The sequence below is a fragment of the Pan troglodytes genome, chromosome 15 (assembly GCF_028858775.2).
Source record: "Pan troglodytes isolate AG18354 chromosome 15, NHGRI_mPanTro3-v2.0_pri, whole genome shotgun sequence".
Lineage (NCBI taxonomy): Eukaryota > Metazoa > Chordata > Mammalia > Primates > Hominidae > Pan > Pan troglodytes.
In genome coordinates this window covers 33,814,138-33,831,085 of record NC_072413.2, presented here as the reverse complement: position 1 = coordinate 33,831,085, position 16,948 = coordinate 33,814,138, and the positions used below count along the sequence as shown (strand labels likewise).

The 16,948-nt window shown below is 35.3% G+C and overlaps 1 protein-coding gene across 17 annotated transcripts in view; it reads left to right on the top strand.

Moving 5' to 3' along the window:
- Positions 1–16,948, top strand: part of RALGAPA1 (Ral GTPase activating protein catalytic subunit alpha 1) — a 270,569-nt gene that overhangs the window by 212,702 nt on the left and 40,919 nt on the right. For 16 of the 17 annotated variants that reach the window (XM_001141541.7, XM_063792836.1, XM_054666497.2 and 13 more), the window contains one exon: positions 798–953. In XM_001141541.7, the coding sequence (XP_001141541.2) occupies positions 798–953 (156 nt within the window). Of the gene's footprint in view, positions 1–797; positions 954–16,948 lie in introns of those variants that run through there. The other variant, XR_010150907.1, reaches the window with a different exon arrangement.

Here is a 16,948-nt window from a genome sequence, read left to right as displayed (position 1 = left end):
TTCAGTTCATATGGTGCAGGGATTTTTTCTGTAATTCTCCATTTTACCTGTTATTCTCATTTTTTAATTGCAAAGCATATATATAAATGGTTTTCTCTAAGTAGGGAAATACTGGTGATTTTCAATTTTTTTTATTCTCCTATATTTCCCTAATTTTCTGTAATGAACACAAATTCTTGGCTTCTGTACATCACACAGGTCCGGGGAATATCATCCAATGCAACAACCCTGATATTAACATGTATTATATTTATAATCAGAAAATAAAAATTCTTTAAAATCTTTTTACAGATCACCTTGTTGTTTTTTAAATGCAACTAAACTGTAATTAAGTTCTGCATTTCTAATTTTTGTTGTGGACTGTAATAAGTACTAACAAATCAGGAAGCCAGTTTTATGAGTAAATACAACACACCAAATTAATCATTTTGTCAAACTGATATTACCATTTTAACTTTTCCCCAAACTATTTCCATACTTGATTTTTTTCTCCCTGGCCTTGGTGTGCTCTGACAGCCTTTATAATTTACCATTAACACCTAGTAGGCTAACAAAAGATGCATAGTACACAGCAGTTGATACCTTTCCTGGTTAACTCCTACTAATTAGAAATCCTCAAATACTTAAAAAGTACCAGTACAAACAAATCAATTCTAACAATTCTAGATTAAGTATTGGTTGATAACATGCAAAAGACTTTGTTCCCAATTTTTTTCTTAAGCAAGAAGTTTGAGTCTTTCTCCGTAGTGTGTTTGGGTTTTGTTTAATTAATTTATGTGGCTCTTCATTACTTCTAGGTAAATCTTACAAACCATTGTGGTTTTATGGGAGGACTACAAAAAAACAAAAGCACTGGATTGACCACTCCATATTTTGCTACCTCTACAGTAGAAGTAATATTTCATGTGTCAACAAGAATGCCTTCTGATTCTGATGATTCTTTGACCAAAAAAGTAAGTGCTGAGAAGTGCTTTCAAATTAAAATGCTCATAATTGAGACAGTTAATACAGAAAATACGTAAGTAAGAAATCGAATTGATCAAGCACTGTTTCTGGTTGTAGTACACCACTCCACCCAGTGCTGTCTTGAAAATAGGGTGGTTGTACAGCAAACTATGTTTTCTTTAAGAAACAATGATATGGTTAAAGGTTGCAGTCTTTTTTTAAAGTAAACTTTATTGTGTATATTTAGGGTTTACAACATGAAATGTTGTGGGATACATATAGATAATAAAACGGTTACTATATTGAAGCAAATTAACATATCTATCATCTCATCTAGTTTTTTTATGTATGACGAGAACAGCTAAAATCTACTTATTTAACAAAATTCCAAATACCATACAATGTTTATTGTGCGTTAAATCTCTAGACTTGTTCATCCTACATATCTGCTACTTTGTATCCTTTGAGCTCCTTGTCCCAATTTCATACCCCACTCCACCCCTGGTAACCACTGTGTTATTCTCTATCTGTGTATATTTTCTCCTTTGTTTTTTTTTTTTTAGATTCCACATATAAGTGATACCATGCAATATTTTTTCTTTCTGTGTCTGGCTTATTTCACTTAGGACACATAGTGTCCTCCAAGTCCATTCATGTGTAGCAAGTGGCAGAATCTCCTTTTTTAAGGTTGAATAATATTACATTGTATGCATATATACCACAGTTTATCAATTTGTACATTGATGGACAGTTTTGCATATCTTGGTTATTGTGAATAATACTGCAGTGAACATAGGAATGCAGATATCCTGAGGAGGTGGTGATTTCATTTCCTTTGAGTATATGCCCAGAAAAAGGTTTGCTAGGTCATATGGTAGTTCTATGTTTAATTTCTTTAAGAACCTCCGTACTTTTTTTTTTTTCATAATTGCTGTACAGTCTACATTTCTACCAACAGTGTACTAGTGTTCCCCTTTCTCCACATCCTTACCGATGTTTGTTATCTCTTACCTTTTTGGCAATAGCATTCTAATGAGTATAAAGTGATATCTCATAGTGGTTTTAATTTGCATTTCTGTGATGATTAATGTGATTGTTGAGCCTTTTCATATACCAGTTCACCATTTTTGCATTTTTGAATAAATGTCTGTTTAGGTCCTTAATAATGTTTTTATGTTTTTAAATAAATGTCTGTTTAGGTCCAGTTTTTAATCCGTTTATTTGCTTTTCTGCTGTTGACTTATAAGACCCTTATAAATTTTAGATATTAATCCCTTAATAGATAAGCGGTTTGCAAATACGTTTTCCCTCTGTAGGGTGCCTTTTCATTTTGTTGACTGTTACCTTTGTTCTGCAGAAGCTTTTTAGTTTTATGTAGTACCATTTATTTATTTTTGTATTTGTAGCCTGAGCTTTTGGTGTGATGTCCAAAAAAATCATTGCCAAGGCCAGTATCAAGGAGCTTTTCTTCTATGTCCTCTTCTAGGTTTCATGTCTTATATTTTGGTCTTTTCCCCATTTTAAGTTGATTTTTGTGTATGGTGTAAGATAAGGATTCAGTTTTATTCTTTTCCGTGTGGAAATGCCATTTTCCCAAGACCATGTTGAAGAGACTATCCTTTCCCTGTTGATCTTGGTGCCCTTGTGAAAAATTAGTTTACTGTATATGTTTGGATTTATTTCTGGGATCTCTGTTTTGTTCCACTGGTATATGCTTCTGTTTTTACACCAGTACCGTACCATTCTGATGACTGTAGCTTTGTAAAATAATATAATATAATATTTTATTTATTTATTTTTGAGACAGGGTCTCACTCTTTCACCCAGGCTGGAATGCAGTGGTGCAATCACAGTTCACTGTAGCCTCAACTTCTGGGCTCAAGTGATTCTCCCTCAGCTTCCTGAGTAGCTGTAACTATAGGCACTCGCCACCATGCTGACTAATTTATTTATTTTTGGAAGAGATGGGGTTTTGCCATGTTTCCCAGGCTGGTCTCAAACTTTTGAGCTCAAGCAATCCCTCTTCAGCCTATAATGCTGGGATTATAGGTGTAAGCCACTGTGCCCAGCCTGTAATATAATTTTAAATCAGGGAATATGATACCCCTTTGTGTTTTTTTCTCAGTTTAGCTTTGGCCATTTGAGGTTTTTTTGTGGTTCCATACGAATTTTAGAATTGATTTTTCTATTTCTGTGAAAAATGCCATTAGAGTTTTTATGGGGATTCCATTAAATTTATGTATTTCTTTGGGTAGTATGAACATTTTAACAATCTTAATTATTTCAATCCAAGATATCTTTCCATTTCATTGTGTTTTAAATTTCTATCATCAATGTTTTATAGTTTTCAGAGTATAAATCTTTCACCTCCTTGGTTAATTTATTTCTAAGTATGTTTATGGTATCATAAATAGGATTGTTTTCTTGATTTTTCAGCTAAGTCATAATTTGTATATAGAAATGCTAGCAATTTTTGTATGTTGATTTTGTATCCTGCACCGTTACCGAATTCATATGTTAGTTGTAACATTGTTTTTGTGGCATCTCAGGGGCTTTCTACATAGCATATCATGTCATCTGCAAATAAAGATAATTTCACTTTTTCTGTTCTGATTTGGATGACTTATATTTCTTTTTCTTCTCTGGTTGTTCTTGCTAGTACTTCCAGTACTATCTTGAATAGGTGCAGCAAAAGTGGGCATCCTTTCCCTGTATCAGATGTTAATAGAAAAGCTTTCGATTTTTCCTCATTGGTTATAATGTTAGTGATGAGTTTTTCATAAGTTACCTTTATTGTGTTGAAGAACTTTCCTTCTATACCTAAACTGTCAAGAGTTTTACTCAATAAATGATATTGGACTTAGTTGAATGCTTTTTCTACGTCAATTGAGATGATCACATAGTTTTTAACTGTTATTCTGTTAATGTGGTGTATCACATCGATTGATTTGTGTGTGTTAAATCAGCCTTGCATGCCAGGGATAAGTCCCACTTCATCTGGATGTATAATCTTTTTGATACGTTGTTGGATTGGTTCAGTTTGCTAATATTTTATTGAGGATTTTTGCATCAGTGTTCATCAGAGAAATTGACCTGTAGTTTTCTTTCCTTCTGGTGTCTTTGTCTAGCTTAGGGATCGAGGGGATGCTGGCTTTATAAAATGTTTGGAAGTATTCCCCTTCATTCTGTTTTTTGGAAGAGTTTAAATATTGGTAATAATTCTTTGAATGTTTGGTAGAATTCAGCTGTGAAGCTGTCTAGTTCTGGGCTTTTTGTTAAAGGTTTCTAATTAATTCTTCAATCTCTTTGTTATTGGTCTGTTCAGACTTTCCATTTCTTCCTGATTCAATTTTGGTAGGCTGTTTATTCTAGAAACTTATCCATTTCCTCTAGGTTATCCAATTTGTTGGCATACAGTTGTTCATAATAGTCCTTTATAATCCTTCTTATTTCTGAAGTGCCTGTTGTAATGTCTTTACTTTCATTTCTGATTGGTTACAGTCTTAACAAAGGATTTACCTTCAAGAAAATAGGGATATATTAGTCTGTTTTCACACTGCTATAAAGAAACTGCCTGAGATTGGGTGATTTATAAACAAAAGAGGTGTAATTGACTCACAGTTCCACAAGGCTGGAGAGGCCTCAGGAAACTTACAATCGTGGCAAAAGGCAAAGGGGAAGCAAGGTACATCTTACATGGCTGCAGGCAAGAGAGCGAACAAAGGGGAAGTGCCACACTTTAAAACCATCAGCTCTCATGAGAACTCATTCTCTATCACAAGAACAGCACAGGTGAAACCTTCCCCATAATCCAGTCACCTCCCACCAGGTTCCTCCCTTGACACATGTGGATTACAATTTGAGATGAGATTTAGTTGGAGACACAGAGCGAAACTGTATCAAGGGATATAACAAATTGAAAGATTTCTGTGTTTGTTTACATTGGTAAAATTATATTTCAAGGCCCTTAGTTCATGGACTCTGATACAATGTTTATATTGATTGAGGGAGAGGAAAAAATAAAACAGCAATTATTCCAGGCCAGGTGTGGTGGCTTGCTTATGCCTGTAATCCCAGCACTTTGGGAGGCCAAGGTGGAAGGATTGCTTCAGCCCAAGAGTTTGAGACCAACCTGAGTAACATAGCAAGACCCCCTGTCAAAAATTTAAAAATTAGCCAGGCATGGTAGCATGTGCCTATAGTCCCAGTTACTCAGGAGGCTACTGTGGGAGGATTGCTTGAGCCTGGGATGTCCAGGCTACAGTGAGCCATGGTCACACCACTACACTCCAACCTGGATGACCAAGTGAGACCCTGACTCAGAAAAACACATACATACATACATACATACATACATACATACATAGCACTTAAAATATAACATGCTGTATCCTATACATTTGAGCTAAAACTAATGTAACAAATAAGTGTTACTTAATTGAAATAAATCTTGCTACCTTAGAATCTGTAAGGGGTATCATAGAATGATATTGATGGTCCACAACTGTTAAAATTTACACCACCATTTTGCTGTATCTCACACAGCCATGGAAAAGTCATTGTAGCTACAGAGATACCTCAGAGTACAGTTTTATGTATTCAACTCATATTTGGTTTTGTGAGAAACATTTTTAAAAGTAAAACTTTATCCAACATTTCTCCTTTATATCTTCCTTCTCCTCCTCTTTCTTCTCAGTTTGTTTGTTTTTGCCCCAGGGTTTCTATTGAAAATCCTATCCTCAGTTTATCCAAAACTATTACTAAATGTAACCAACTGAACATGATCAGCCATTTCACTTGATACTCTTTTGCCTGATAGCAAAGCTCTTCGCACTTCACTAATAAGCTTTGAAACAGGGTTATTAACATACTGTTTTTAAAAGGAAGTTTAGGACTCTTTACAAATCTTTTATAAGATTTGATTGACTACTGTATTGGTCTGTTTTCACATTGCTATAAAGAATACTGAGACTGGGTAATTTATAAAGAAAAGAGGTTTAATTGACTCACAGTTCCATATGGCTGGGGAGGGCTCAGGAGACTTACAATCATGGTAGAAGGGGAATCAGGCACATCTTACGTGGCGGCAGGCCACAGAGTGTGAGCATGTGAGGGAGTAACTGTCAAACCCTTATAAAACCATCAGCTTTCATGAGAACTCACTACCACTAGAACAGCATAGGGAAAACTGCCACTATGATCCAATCACCTCCCACCAGGTTCCTCTCTCAATACCCAGTGATTACAATTCAAGATGAGATTTGGTTAAGGACACAAAGGCAAACTATATCAACTACCTTTTATGCCTTTTGTTTACATTTTAGAATATTGTTAGAAATTGCCTAATAAATGGATAATAGCTAGGAAAACTAATATATGGGTACTAATTAGATTGCAATGAGTGGTGGGGTAGAGGTAATTAAGTCTATGAAAGCATATTCAGTGAAAAGTTTGTTACAGAATTTTTTGGCATATGCTTTTTAGAAGTACAAGATAAGACATCAATACTGATAATAGTATATGATGTTAAATAGGATTGGAATAAAGATTTGTTAAAACTTCACATAAACCATTTGTTCCAGGAATTTATCTTAAATCTCTATGAAAATAAATTATACCCAAAGTAGACACAGTTATAAGTATAGTGTAAAAAAGATAAATAAGCCAGGCACAGTGGCTCACACTTGTAATCCCAGCACTTTGGGAGGCTAAGGTGGGAGGATTGCTCAAGCTCAGGAGTTCGATATCAGTCTGGGTAACATAGTGACACCCTGTCCTTACAAAAAAAATTAGCCAGGCATGGTGGTGCATGCCTGTAGTCCCAGCTATTTGGAGGCTGAGGTGGGAAGATTGCTTGAGTCCAGGAGCTTGAGGCTGCAATGAGCCAAGATTGCACCACTGCACTACAGCCTCAGTGACAGAGTGAAACACTGTCTCAAAAATAAATAAATAAATAAATAAATAAATAAATTTAATCAGGGCTCCATGGGCATAATTTTTAAACCCCAATGCAGAGTTTAAAATTAATAATATATTACTATTCTGCTGTCCTACAATAGTGACTCTTTTAAGTATATTTCTCATATATTTCTTTTTTAAACATTTACTTTTTTAATTGATAAATTGAAATTGTATATATTTATGATATACAACACATTTTGATATATGTAAACACTGTGGAATAGCTAAATCAAGCTAATTAAAATATGCATTACCTCACATACCAGTTTTTCATGCTGAGAACACTTAAAATCTATTCTCTTAGCAATTTTCAAGTATACAGCATGTTGTTCTTAACTATAGTCATTATGTTGTACAATAGCTCTCTTTAACTCATTCCTCCTAACTTAAATTTTGTGTCCCTCGACCAGCTTCTCTCCATTTTCAAACTCTTCCCCATAAGCGCTGACTCTCTCCGTTTAAGGAAAATGGCATATAATGAAACCAATTGTATTTTATCATCAAATTTATAATGAAATTATGAAGGATATGACATTATTTGAAGGCCTGCTATATGTTGTTTTGCTTAAAGTTGCAGTTTCCAAGAACCTATTGATGACATTGTGAGGACTTACTGTACTCCATCTTTCTATGAATTCAACTTTTTTAGATTCCACTTAAAAGTGAGATCATGGTTTGTCTTTTTGTGCCTGGCTTAATTTACCTAACATAATGTCCTTCAGGTTAATCCGTGTTTTTATAAATGACAGGATTTCCTTCATTTGTAAGGTTGAATAGTGTTCCATTCTATATATATACCACATTTTCTTTATCCATTCATCAATTGATGGACTCTTAGATTGATTCCATATCCTGGTTATTGTGAATAAGGCTGCACTGAACGTGAGTGTGCAGATAATCTCTTTGACATACTGATTTCATTTTCTCTGGATATATACCCAGTAGTGGGATTGCTGGATCATAATGATAGTTCTAATTTTTAATTTTTTGAAGAACCCCCATACTGTTTTCCGTAATGCCTGTACTAATTTAAATTCCCACTACCTATGTAACAAAGTCCTCTTTTTTCCACATCCTTGCCGTTACATTTTGTCTTTTTGATAATAGTCATTCTAATAGGATAGCTCATCATGGTTTTATTTGTAAAAATTAATAGTATCTTAGATTGCAAACCTAAAAGTGGAACAAAGTAGATTATTTTCTATTAAAATGACTTTTTTGTTAAAGAAAACTATGTCAGGATATTTTTACTTCACTGTATTAAACTTGCTAATTATATGGCACTTGATACTTTATTCCTGTGACCTTTGTAGAAATGTCAAATAAGATGCCTGTTTCCCTCAAAGTAGTCACAAGGGCCCTTAATTATTTTAAAAGAAGCATCTGAAATGGATGTTTAATAATCCTTTATCATAGCAAATAAGACAAATTTTAGGCATGATAGCACCATTTAAGAGTTGTTGGCCGGGAGCGATGGCTCACGCCTGTAATCCCAGCACTTTGGGAGGCTGAGGCAGGCGGAACGTGAGGTCAAGAGATTGATGGATCATGAGGTCAAGAAATTGAGAGCATCCTGGCCAACATGGTGAAACCCCGTCTTTACTAAAAATACAAAAACTAGCTGGGCGTGGTGGCACGTGCCTGTAGTCCCAGCTACTCGGGAGGCTGAGGCAGGAGAATTGCTTGAACCCAGGAGGCGGAGGTTGCAGTAAGCTGAGATCACACCACTGCACTCCAGCCTGGTGATAGAGTGAGACTCCGTCTCAAAAAAATAAAATAAAAGAGTTGTTAAATGATTTTTATTTTTTAATTTTTTTAAATTATACTTTTAAGTTCTAGAGTACATGTGCACAACGTGCAGCTTTGTTACATATGTATACATGTGCCATGTTGGTGTGCTGCACCCATCAACTCATCATTTACATTAGGTATATCTCCTAATGCTATCCCTACCCCTTCCCCCCACCCCACCACAGGCCCCAGTGTGTAATGTTCCCCACCCTGTGTCCAAGGTTCTCATTGTTCAATTCTCACCTATGAGTGAGAACATGCGGTGGTTTTCTGTCCTTGCAATAGTTTGCTCAAAATGATGGTTTCCAGCTTCATCCATGTCCCTACAAAGGACATGAACTCATCCTTTTTTATGGCTGCGTAATATTCCATGGTGTATATGTGCCACATTTTCTTACTCCAGTCTATCATTGATGGACATTTGGGTTGGTCCCAAGTCTTTGCTATTGTGAATAGTGCTGCAGTAGACATACGTATGCATGTGTTTTTACAGCAGCATGATTTATACTTCTTTGGGTATATACCCAGTAATGGGATGGCTGGGTCAAATGGTATTTCTAGTTCTAGATCCTTGAGGAATTGCCACACTGTCTTCCACAATGGTTGAACTAGTTTACTACCATCAGAGACTATAAACACCTCTACGCAAATAAACTAGAAAATCTAGAAGAAATGGATAAATTCCTGGACACATACACCCTCCCAAGACTAAACCACGAAGAAGTTAAATCCCTGAATAGACCAATAACAGGCTCTGAAATTGAGGCAATAATTAGTAGCCTACAAACCAACAACAGTCCAGGACCAGACGGATTCACAGCCGAATTCTACCAGAGGTACAAAGAGGAGCTGGTACCATTCCTTCTGAAACTATTCCAATCAATAGAAAAAGAGGGAATCCTCCCTAACTCATTTTATGAGGCCAGCATCATCCTGATACCAAAGCCTGGCAGATACACACACAAAAAAAGGAGAATTTTAGACCAATATCCCTGATAAATATCGATGCAAAAATCTTCAATAAAATACTGGCAAACCAAATCCAGCAGCACAACAAAAAGCTTATGTACCACAATCAGGTTGGCTTCATGCCTGGGATGCAAGGCTGGTTCAACATACACAAATCAATAAACGTAATCCAGCATAGAAACAGAACCAAAGACAAAAAACACATGATTATCCATGATTATCTCAATAGATGCAGAAAAGGCCTTCGACAAAATTCAACAGCCCTTCATGCTAAAAACTCTCAATAAACTAGGTATTGATGGGACTTATCTCAAAATAATAAGAGCTGTTTATGACAAACCCACAGCCAATGTCATACTGAATGGGCAAAAACTGGAAGTATTCCCTTTGAAAACTGGTACAAGACAAGGATGCCCTCTCTCACCACTCCTGTTCAACATAGTGTTGGAAGTTCTGGCCAGGGCAATCAGGCAGGAGAAAGAAATAAAGGGTATTCAATTAGGAAAAGAGGAAGTCAACTTGTCCCTGTTTGCAGATGACATGATTGTATATTTAGAAAACTCCATTGTCTCAGCCCAAAATCTCCTTAAGCTGACAAGCAACTTCAGCAAAGTCTCAGGATACAAAATCAATGTGCAAAAATCACAAGCATTCCTATACACCAATAATAGACAAACAGCCAAATCATAAGCGAACTCCCATTCACAATTGCTTCAAAGAGAATAAAATACCTAGGAATCCAACTTACAATGGATGTGAAGGACCTCTTGAAGGAGAACTACAAACCACTGCTCAACTAACTAAAAGAGGACACAAACAAGTAGAAGAACATTCCATGCTCATGGATAGGAAGAATCAGTATCGTGAAAATGGCCATACTGCCCAAGGTAATTTATAGATTCAATGCCATCCCCATCAAGCTACCAATGACTTTGTTCACAGAATTGGAAAAAACTACTTTAAAGTTCACGTGGAACCAAAAAAGAGCCCGCATTGCCAAGACAATCCTAAGCAAAAAGAACAAATCTGGAGGCATCACGCTACCTGACTTCAAACTATACTACAAGGCTACAGTAACCAAAACAGCATGGTACTGGTACCAAAACAGAGATATAGACCAATGGAACAGAACAGAGCCCTCAGAAATAAAACCACACATCTACAACCATCTGATCTTTGACACACCTGACAAAAACAAGAAATGGGGAAAGGATTCCCTATTTAATAAATGGTGCTGGCGAAACTTGCTAGCCATATGTAGAAAGCTGAAACTGGATCCCTTCCTTAAACCTTATACAAAAAAAGATTGAGTTTTAATTAAAGTTGTACTCTGAAACGATGAAACTTTTATGCACTAGATTTATTAGAGAATAAGTTCATTTTAACCATTTTTTAAATCATTTTTAACTAATTCATTGGCTTTAAGTAGTCTCACAGTGCTTTGCAACCATCACCACCGTCTCTTTACAGAACTTTTGCGTTTTCATTTGTTTCAAAATATTTCTTAATTTCTCTTGAGATATATTATTTGACCCATGTGTTTTTAAGAAGTATGTTGTTTAATCTCCAGGTATTTTGGGGTTTTCCAACTATCTTTCTGTTACTGATTTCTAATTTAATTCCATTGTTCAAGAGCAGACATTTTATGATTTCTATTCTTTTGAATTTCCGAAGGTGTATTTGATGGCCCAGAATATGGTCTGTCTTGGTGAATGTTCCGTGTGAGTTTGAAGTTCTGTCAGTTTTTGCTTGATGCATTTTGATGCTTTGTTGTTAGGCACCTACATGTACAGATTGCTATGTCATCTTGTAGTATTGACTCCTTTGTTATATGAGGCTTCTCTTTATCCCTGATAACTTTCTTGCTCTGAAGTCTGTTCTGTCTGAAATTAATATAGTTACTCCTGCTTTCTTTTGATTAGTGTTAGCATGGTATATCTTTTTACTTTTAGTCTATATTTGTCTTTATAGTGGCTTTCTTGTAGACAATATATATGTTTTTAGCTCCACTCTGACAATCTCTTTTAATTGGTTTATTTATAACATTGATTCTTAAAGTGATTATTAATATAGTTGAATTAATATCTACTGTATTCTTTACTGTTTTCTATTTCTGTCTGCTGTATTCTGTTTTCTATTTTTGCCCTTGTTCTTTGTTCCTGTTTTTGTCTTTTATACTTTTTCTGCCTTTTCTGGTTTTAATTGAGCATTTTATATGATTCACTTCTCTCTCCTTTCTTAACATATCAATTATGCTGCTTTTTTTAACTTTTTAACTTTTTAGTGATTGCTGTAGAGTTTACACTATACATTTGTAGTTAATCCAAGTTACAAGTCCACTTTCAAATTACACTATACCAACCGGGTGCAGTGGCTAACACCTGTAATCCCAGCACTTTGGAAGGCAGAGGCTGGCAGATCTGTTGAGCCCAGGAGTTCAAGACCAGCCTGGGCAACATGGTGAAACGTTGTTTCTACAAGAAACACAAAAGTTAGCCAGGCATGATGGTGTATCCCCATGGTCCCAGTGACTTGGGAGGCTGAGGTGAGAGGATCACCTGAGCTTGGGGAAGTTGAGGCTGCAGTGGGCCATGATTGCACCACTGCACTCCAGCTTGAGTGACAAAGTGAGACCTGTCTCAAAAAAAAAATTATACTGTACTGCTTATATATTACTGCTTGCAATAACAAAGTATTCCTAATCCCTCCTTTCCATCCCTTGTATCATTGCTGTCATTCATTTCGCTTGTTTTAGGTATATATAAACCTATATATATATATGAATATGAGCATACATATTCAAATACATTGCTGCTATTATTAAACTATATTCTGTTAAACCAATTATGACTAAGAAAAATAAAAGTTTTAATTTACCCTCACTTATTCATTCTGCATACTCTTCCTTTCATCATGTAGATCCAAGTTTATGACATATATGTTTTTCTTCTCTCCGAAGAACTTGTTTTAACATTTCTTGAAAGGTAGGTCTACAGGCTGCAAATTCTCTCAATTTTTGTTTGCCTGAGAAAGTCTTATTTCTTTTTCACTTCTGAAGGATAATTTCACAGGGTACAGAATTCTAGGTGTGTGGTATTTTTTTTCCTCTCTCAATACTTTAAATATTTCACTCTACTCTCTTCTTGCTTATGTAATTTCTGAGACATCAGAAGTAATTTTTATCTTTGCTACTCTGTAGGTAAGATTTTTTTTCCTCTGGTTTCTTTGAAGAATTTTTCTTTCCCCTTGATTTTCCAAGTTTAAATGTGATGCACCTAGGTGTAGTTTTTTGACATTTACCCTGCTTGGTGTTCACTGAGCTTCCTGGATCTGGGTTTATGACTGACATTAAGTTGGGGAAATTCTGTTATTATTGCTTCAAATATTGCTTCTGTTCCTTTTTCTCTTTCTTCTTCTTTTGGAGTTCCCATTACATGTATTTACATCTTTCATGGTAGTCCCACAGTTTTTGCATATTCTGTTTGAATATAAATCTTTTTTCTCTTTGCTTTTCTGTTTTGGAGGTTTCTGTTGAGATATCCTGAAGCTCAGAGATTCTTTCCTCAGCTGTGTCTTGTCTGTGAATGAGCCTATCAAAGACGTTTTAAAATTTCTGTTCCAGTGTTTTTTTAACTCTAGCATTTTTTCTTGATTATTTTTTCCTAGAATTTCCATCTCTCTACATACATTGTCCATCTGTTCTTAAATGTTGTCTACCTTTTCCATTAGAGCCCCATAGCATATTAACCATAGTTGTTTTAAATTCCTGGTCTGATAATTCTAGCATCTCTGCCACATCTGACTCTGGTGCTTATTCTGTTCTGATACTTGTTCAGTCTCTTTAGACTATGTTTTTTGTCTTGTAATTTTTTGTTGAAATCTGAACATATGCTCAGTAAAAGGAACTCTGGTAAATAGGCCTTTAGTGGTATGGTGGTAAGGTGTGGGGGAAGGGGAGGCACTCCATTGTCCCATCATTAGGTTTCAGTATTTTGCTGAGCCTGTGGCCCTGGATTGTGAACTTCACTAGTGTTTTTCAGTCCCTTCCCTTAGGTGGGACAGTATGACCTTCCAAGGAGCCAGAGTTGGCTATTTTTCTTCTCCCAGGTAGGTTAGGCTTTGGTAAAATAGTTTCTACTGAGGGCAGGCCTTTTAAAGAAGAACAGAATGTTTTGGTGTGTTTCAAATAATTGTTTTTCCCCTCCCCCTCCGTAAAGCAAGAGGATATTTTTCTCTATTATTCACTGTGAGGACCTGGTAGAGCTCTTGGAAATAAAACTCACAAAAGTAGGGAAGTTCCCCATAAGACTGGTTTCTCCTGGAGTTGCTAACTCTTAGACTTGTCCACACTGAGCTTCCAGCAGTTCAGTTTTAGTTCAGGTTTTCCTACACTGGCACTAGATTCCATCAGTCAGCTGTAATTATCTCTCTCCAGTGGGACACCACGAATGGGAAGGGGAGCATTTCTCCTGTGACTTCATGTCTCTGATGATGCTAAAAAGAATTGTTGATTTTCAGTTTGTTCGGCATTTTATTTGTTGTTAGATCAAAGTGGTGATTCCAAACCTTTGTATGCTGCACCAGAAACTGGAAGACCCAGAACTTGTTTTGTTGTTTTTTGTTTTTTGTTTTTGTTCCAGAACTTTTTTAAATTTTCAAACAGCAACTTTGTACCCATTAAACAGTAATTCCCCATTCCTCCTTCCACTACCCCAGGAAGCTCTATGAATTTGCCGGTTCTAGGAACCTCGAATAAGTGGAATCATAAAATATGTGTCCTTTTGTGCCTGTTTTACTTAGCATGTTTTCAAGATCCATTCATGTTGTAGCATACATCAGAATTTCATTCCTTTTTAAAGCTGAACAATAATCTGTTGCAAGTATATACCTCATTTTGTTTACCCATTCATCTGTGGCTGGAAATTGGGTTGTTTCCACCTTTTGGTTCTTGTAAACAATGTTGCAGTGAACACTGGCATACAAATATCTATTTGAATCCCTGTTTTCAATTTAGCTATATAGCTAGGAGTGGAATTGCTGGGATCATATGGTAATTGTATATGTAGCTTTCTGAGAAATTGTCAGGATGTTTTCTACAGCAGCCGCATCATTTTATATTTCCACCAGCAATGCTTAAGGTTTGCAATTTTTCCACATCTTTGCCAACACTTGTTATTTTCTGTTTTAAAAAAATAATTATAGTCATAGTAGTAGGTGTGAAATGATATTTCGTTGTGCTTTTGACTTGTATTTCCCTTCTAATGATATTGAGCATCTTTTCATGTGCTTATTGCCCATTTGTATATACTCTTTGGAGAAATGTCTTATTTTCTCTAGTAGTAATTTAAATCAATTTAAGTAAAATTTACTTTGTCAGTGTCAAACTAAATTAAAGCAATGTTTCAGCTCTATATGTATGAACAATGTGGTCATATACGTCCTGATACTGCGATTCTCCAAGAAACAATAGCAGCTTTTAAGTCCAACAGAAAGGGAATTTTTATTTGATCTCATAATTCAGTGTAATTAGCTTAAACTTTCTTTTCGTAGAAATTTTTTAAAACCTTATAAACATTGATTTCTCTATATACTGATGTTTACCGTTTCCCTATACCTAATGACTGTTGCCTTAATCTTTTCCTCAGAGTTCTAGTATATAAGATTTTTCTAAGTAGCAGGCTTATATTTTAGTTTTATTTTAGTATCACTTTATTTTTGATAGGTTAAATGTTTAAACTTAATCGTAGAAGCCAGTTGTCTTATACCAGTTGTCCTTGATAAAAAATCACTTTCTGTATTGGTATTTTTTCTCCTGAATTTAATAAATTCCACATTAGTGGTAATAAGTTGAGGCTAGAACATGTGTCCTATTATAAATGAACAATTGGATATCATTAGGTTGTCCCCCCTATCCTTTGTACATATATCTTTAGGTGTGTTAATCCATTCAGTAGACACATTAATGAGCACGGGTTGAAGTGTAATATTGGAGGAAGTAAGGCTTGTTGACCTCAGCAAGGAGTTTAATACCTCTAATTAAATTAGATAGTCGACAGTCAGTATAAAGAAATAGCCATGCCTCTGGCAAGCTAGAATTATTTATGACTCTGGTCCTTTGCTTTAAACTTGGTAGGGTAAAATCATTTATATCCATTTTATAGAAACTAATTTTAGTTCTGATTTTTTATTTAAAATATGTGATTTGTAAATTATTTTCAAACATTTTATTTTCTCAGAATGAGAAGTAAATATCCTTGGACCTATTTAAATGTAGCATTTATATTTCTTGTGAAGAGAAGCTTTTTCAAGGCTCAAGACAGTAGCAGCAGAATATTTACAACATAGACTATACTTCTTGAGCAAATTAGCCAAACATTCAGTTTAGCTAAGTTTCTCTTAGAAATGTTGCACCACCATATAAAAATCCTGATATAACCCCAGTCCAAGCAATCTGTTCTATAAATTATCTCTTCCTGAGGAAGATTGATGGAAAATGGTTAAAAATAATTTCCACTTAACTGAGTGTATTCACCCCTAAAAATCAAAAGTGCTGCAAGCATTGGTATAAAGTGTTCATAGGAGCCTCTCTCATTTCCTCTGTCTCCTTGTTCTAGCCACTTGCTGATACTCTGCTTCATAGGTAGCTGAATCATCCTTTTAGAAGTTTGATGAAGATCAAGTTGAGATAATTGTAACATACTTAGTTGAACTCTCTAGTCTATGTTTCATTTCCTGGACCCCCCAAAATAGGGGGAAAGAAGCACTTTATTTAAGTCCATTTCCTCTGAAATACTATTAGTGTAATGGAAAGTGTTTCATTTTCTGTCTTGAAATTTACTCACAATAGTTGTGCAAATAAATGAACCTTGTAGTGCTGCTTGGTCTGATTTTTTATTTTAAATCTGTTTTTCTTTATTTTATACAGAAATATAAGATACTTTCCAAAGAACTATATGCTAAATATAGTCTGAAAAATGAATTTGTTAAAAAATAAATTTAAGGAATAATTTTTAAATTTTTTCATTATTTTAGTAAAAGTGAAGTTAGGATTATAGTTAATAAGTGCTGTGAAATTATACTCATTGTTTGAGTCCTAAATATAACAATCTTATAGAAGAAACTCTGCCCGTAACTCCAGTTTTTACATATATACTCCTGATGACAAGAATAGAGGATTGAGAAAACAGAAAATATAAATGGTTCAATGCAAGTTTATCTTACCACAGTAAATGTTATGTGGGTGAGATAGCAGAGGCCTCTCATTGTATAGGGAATGAAATTC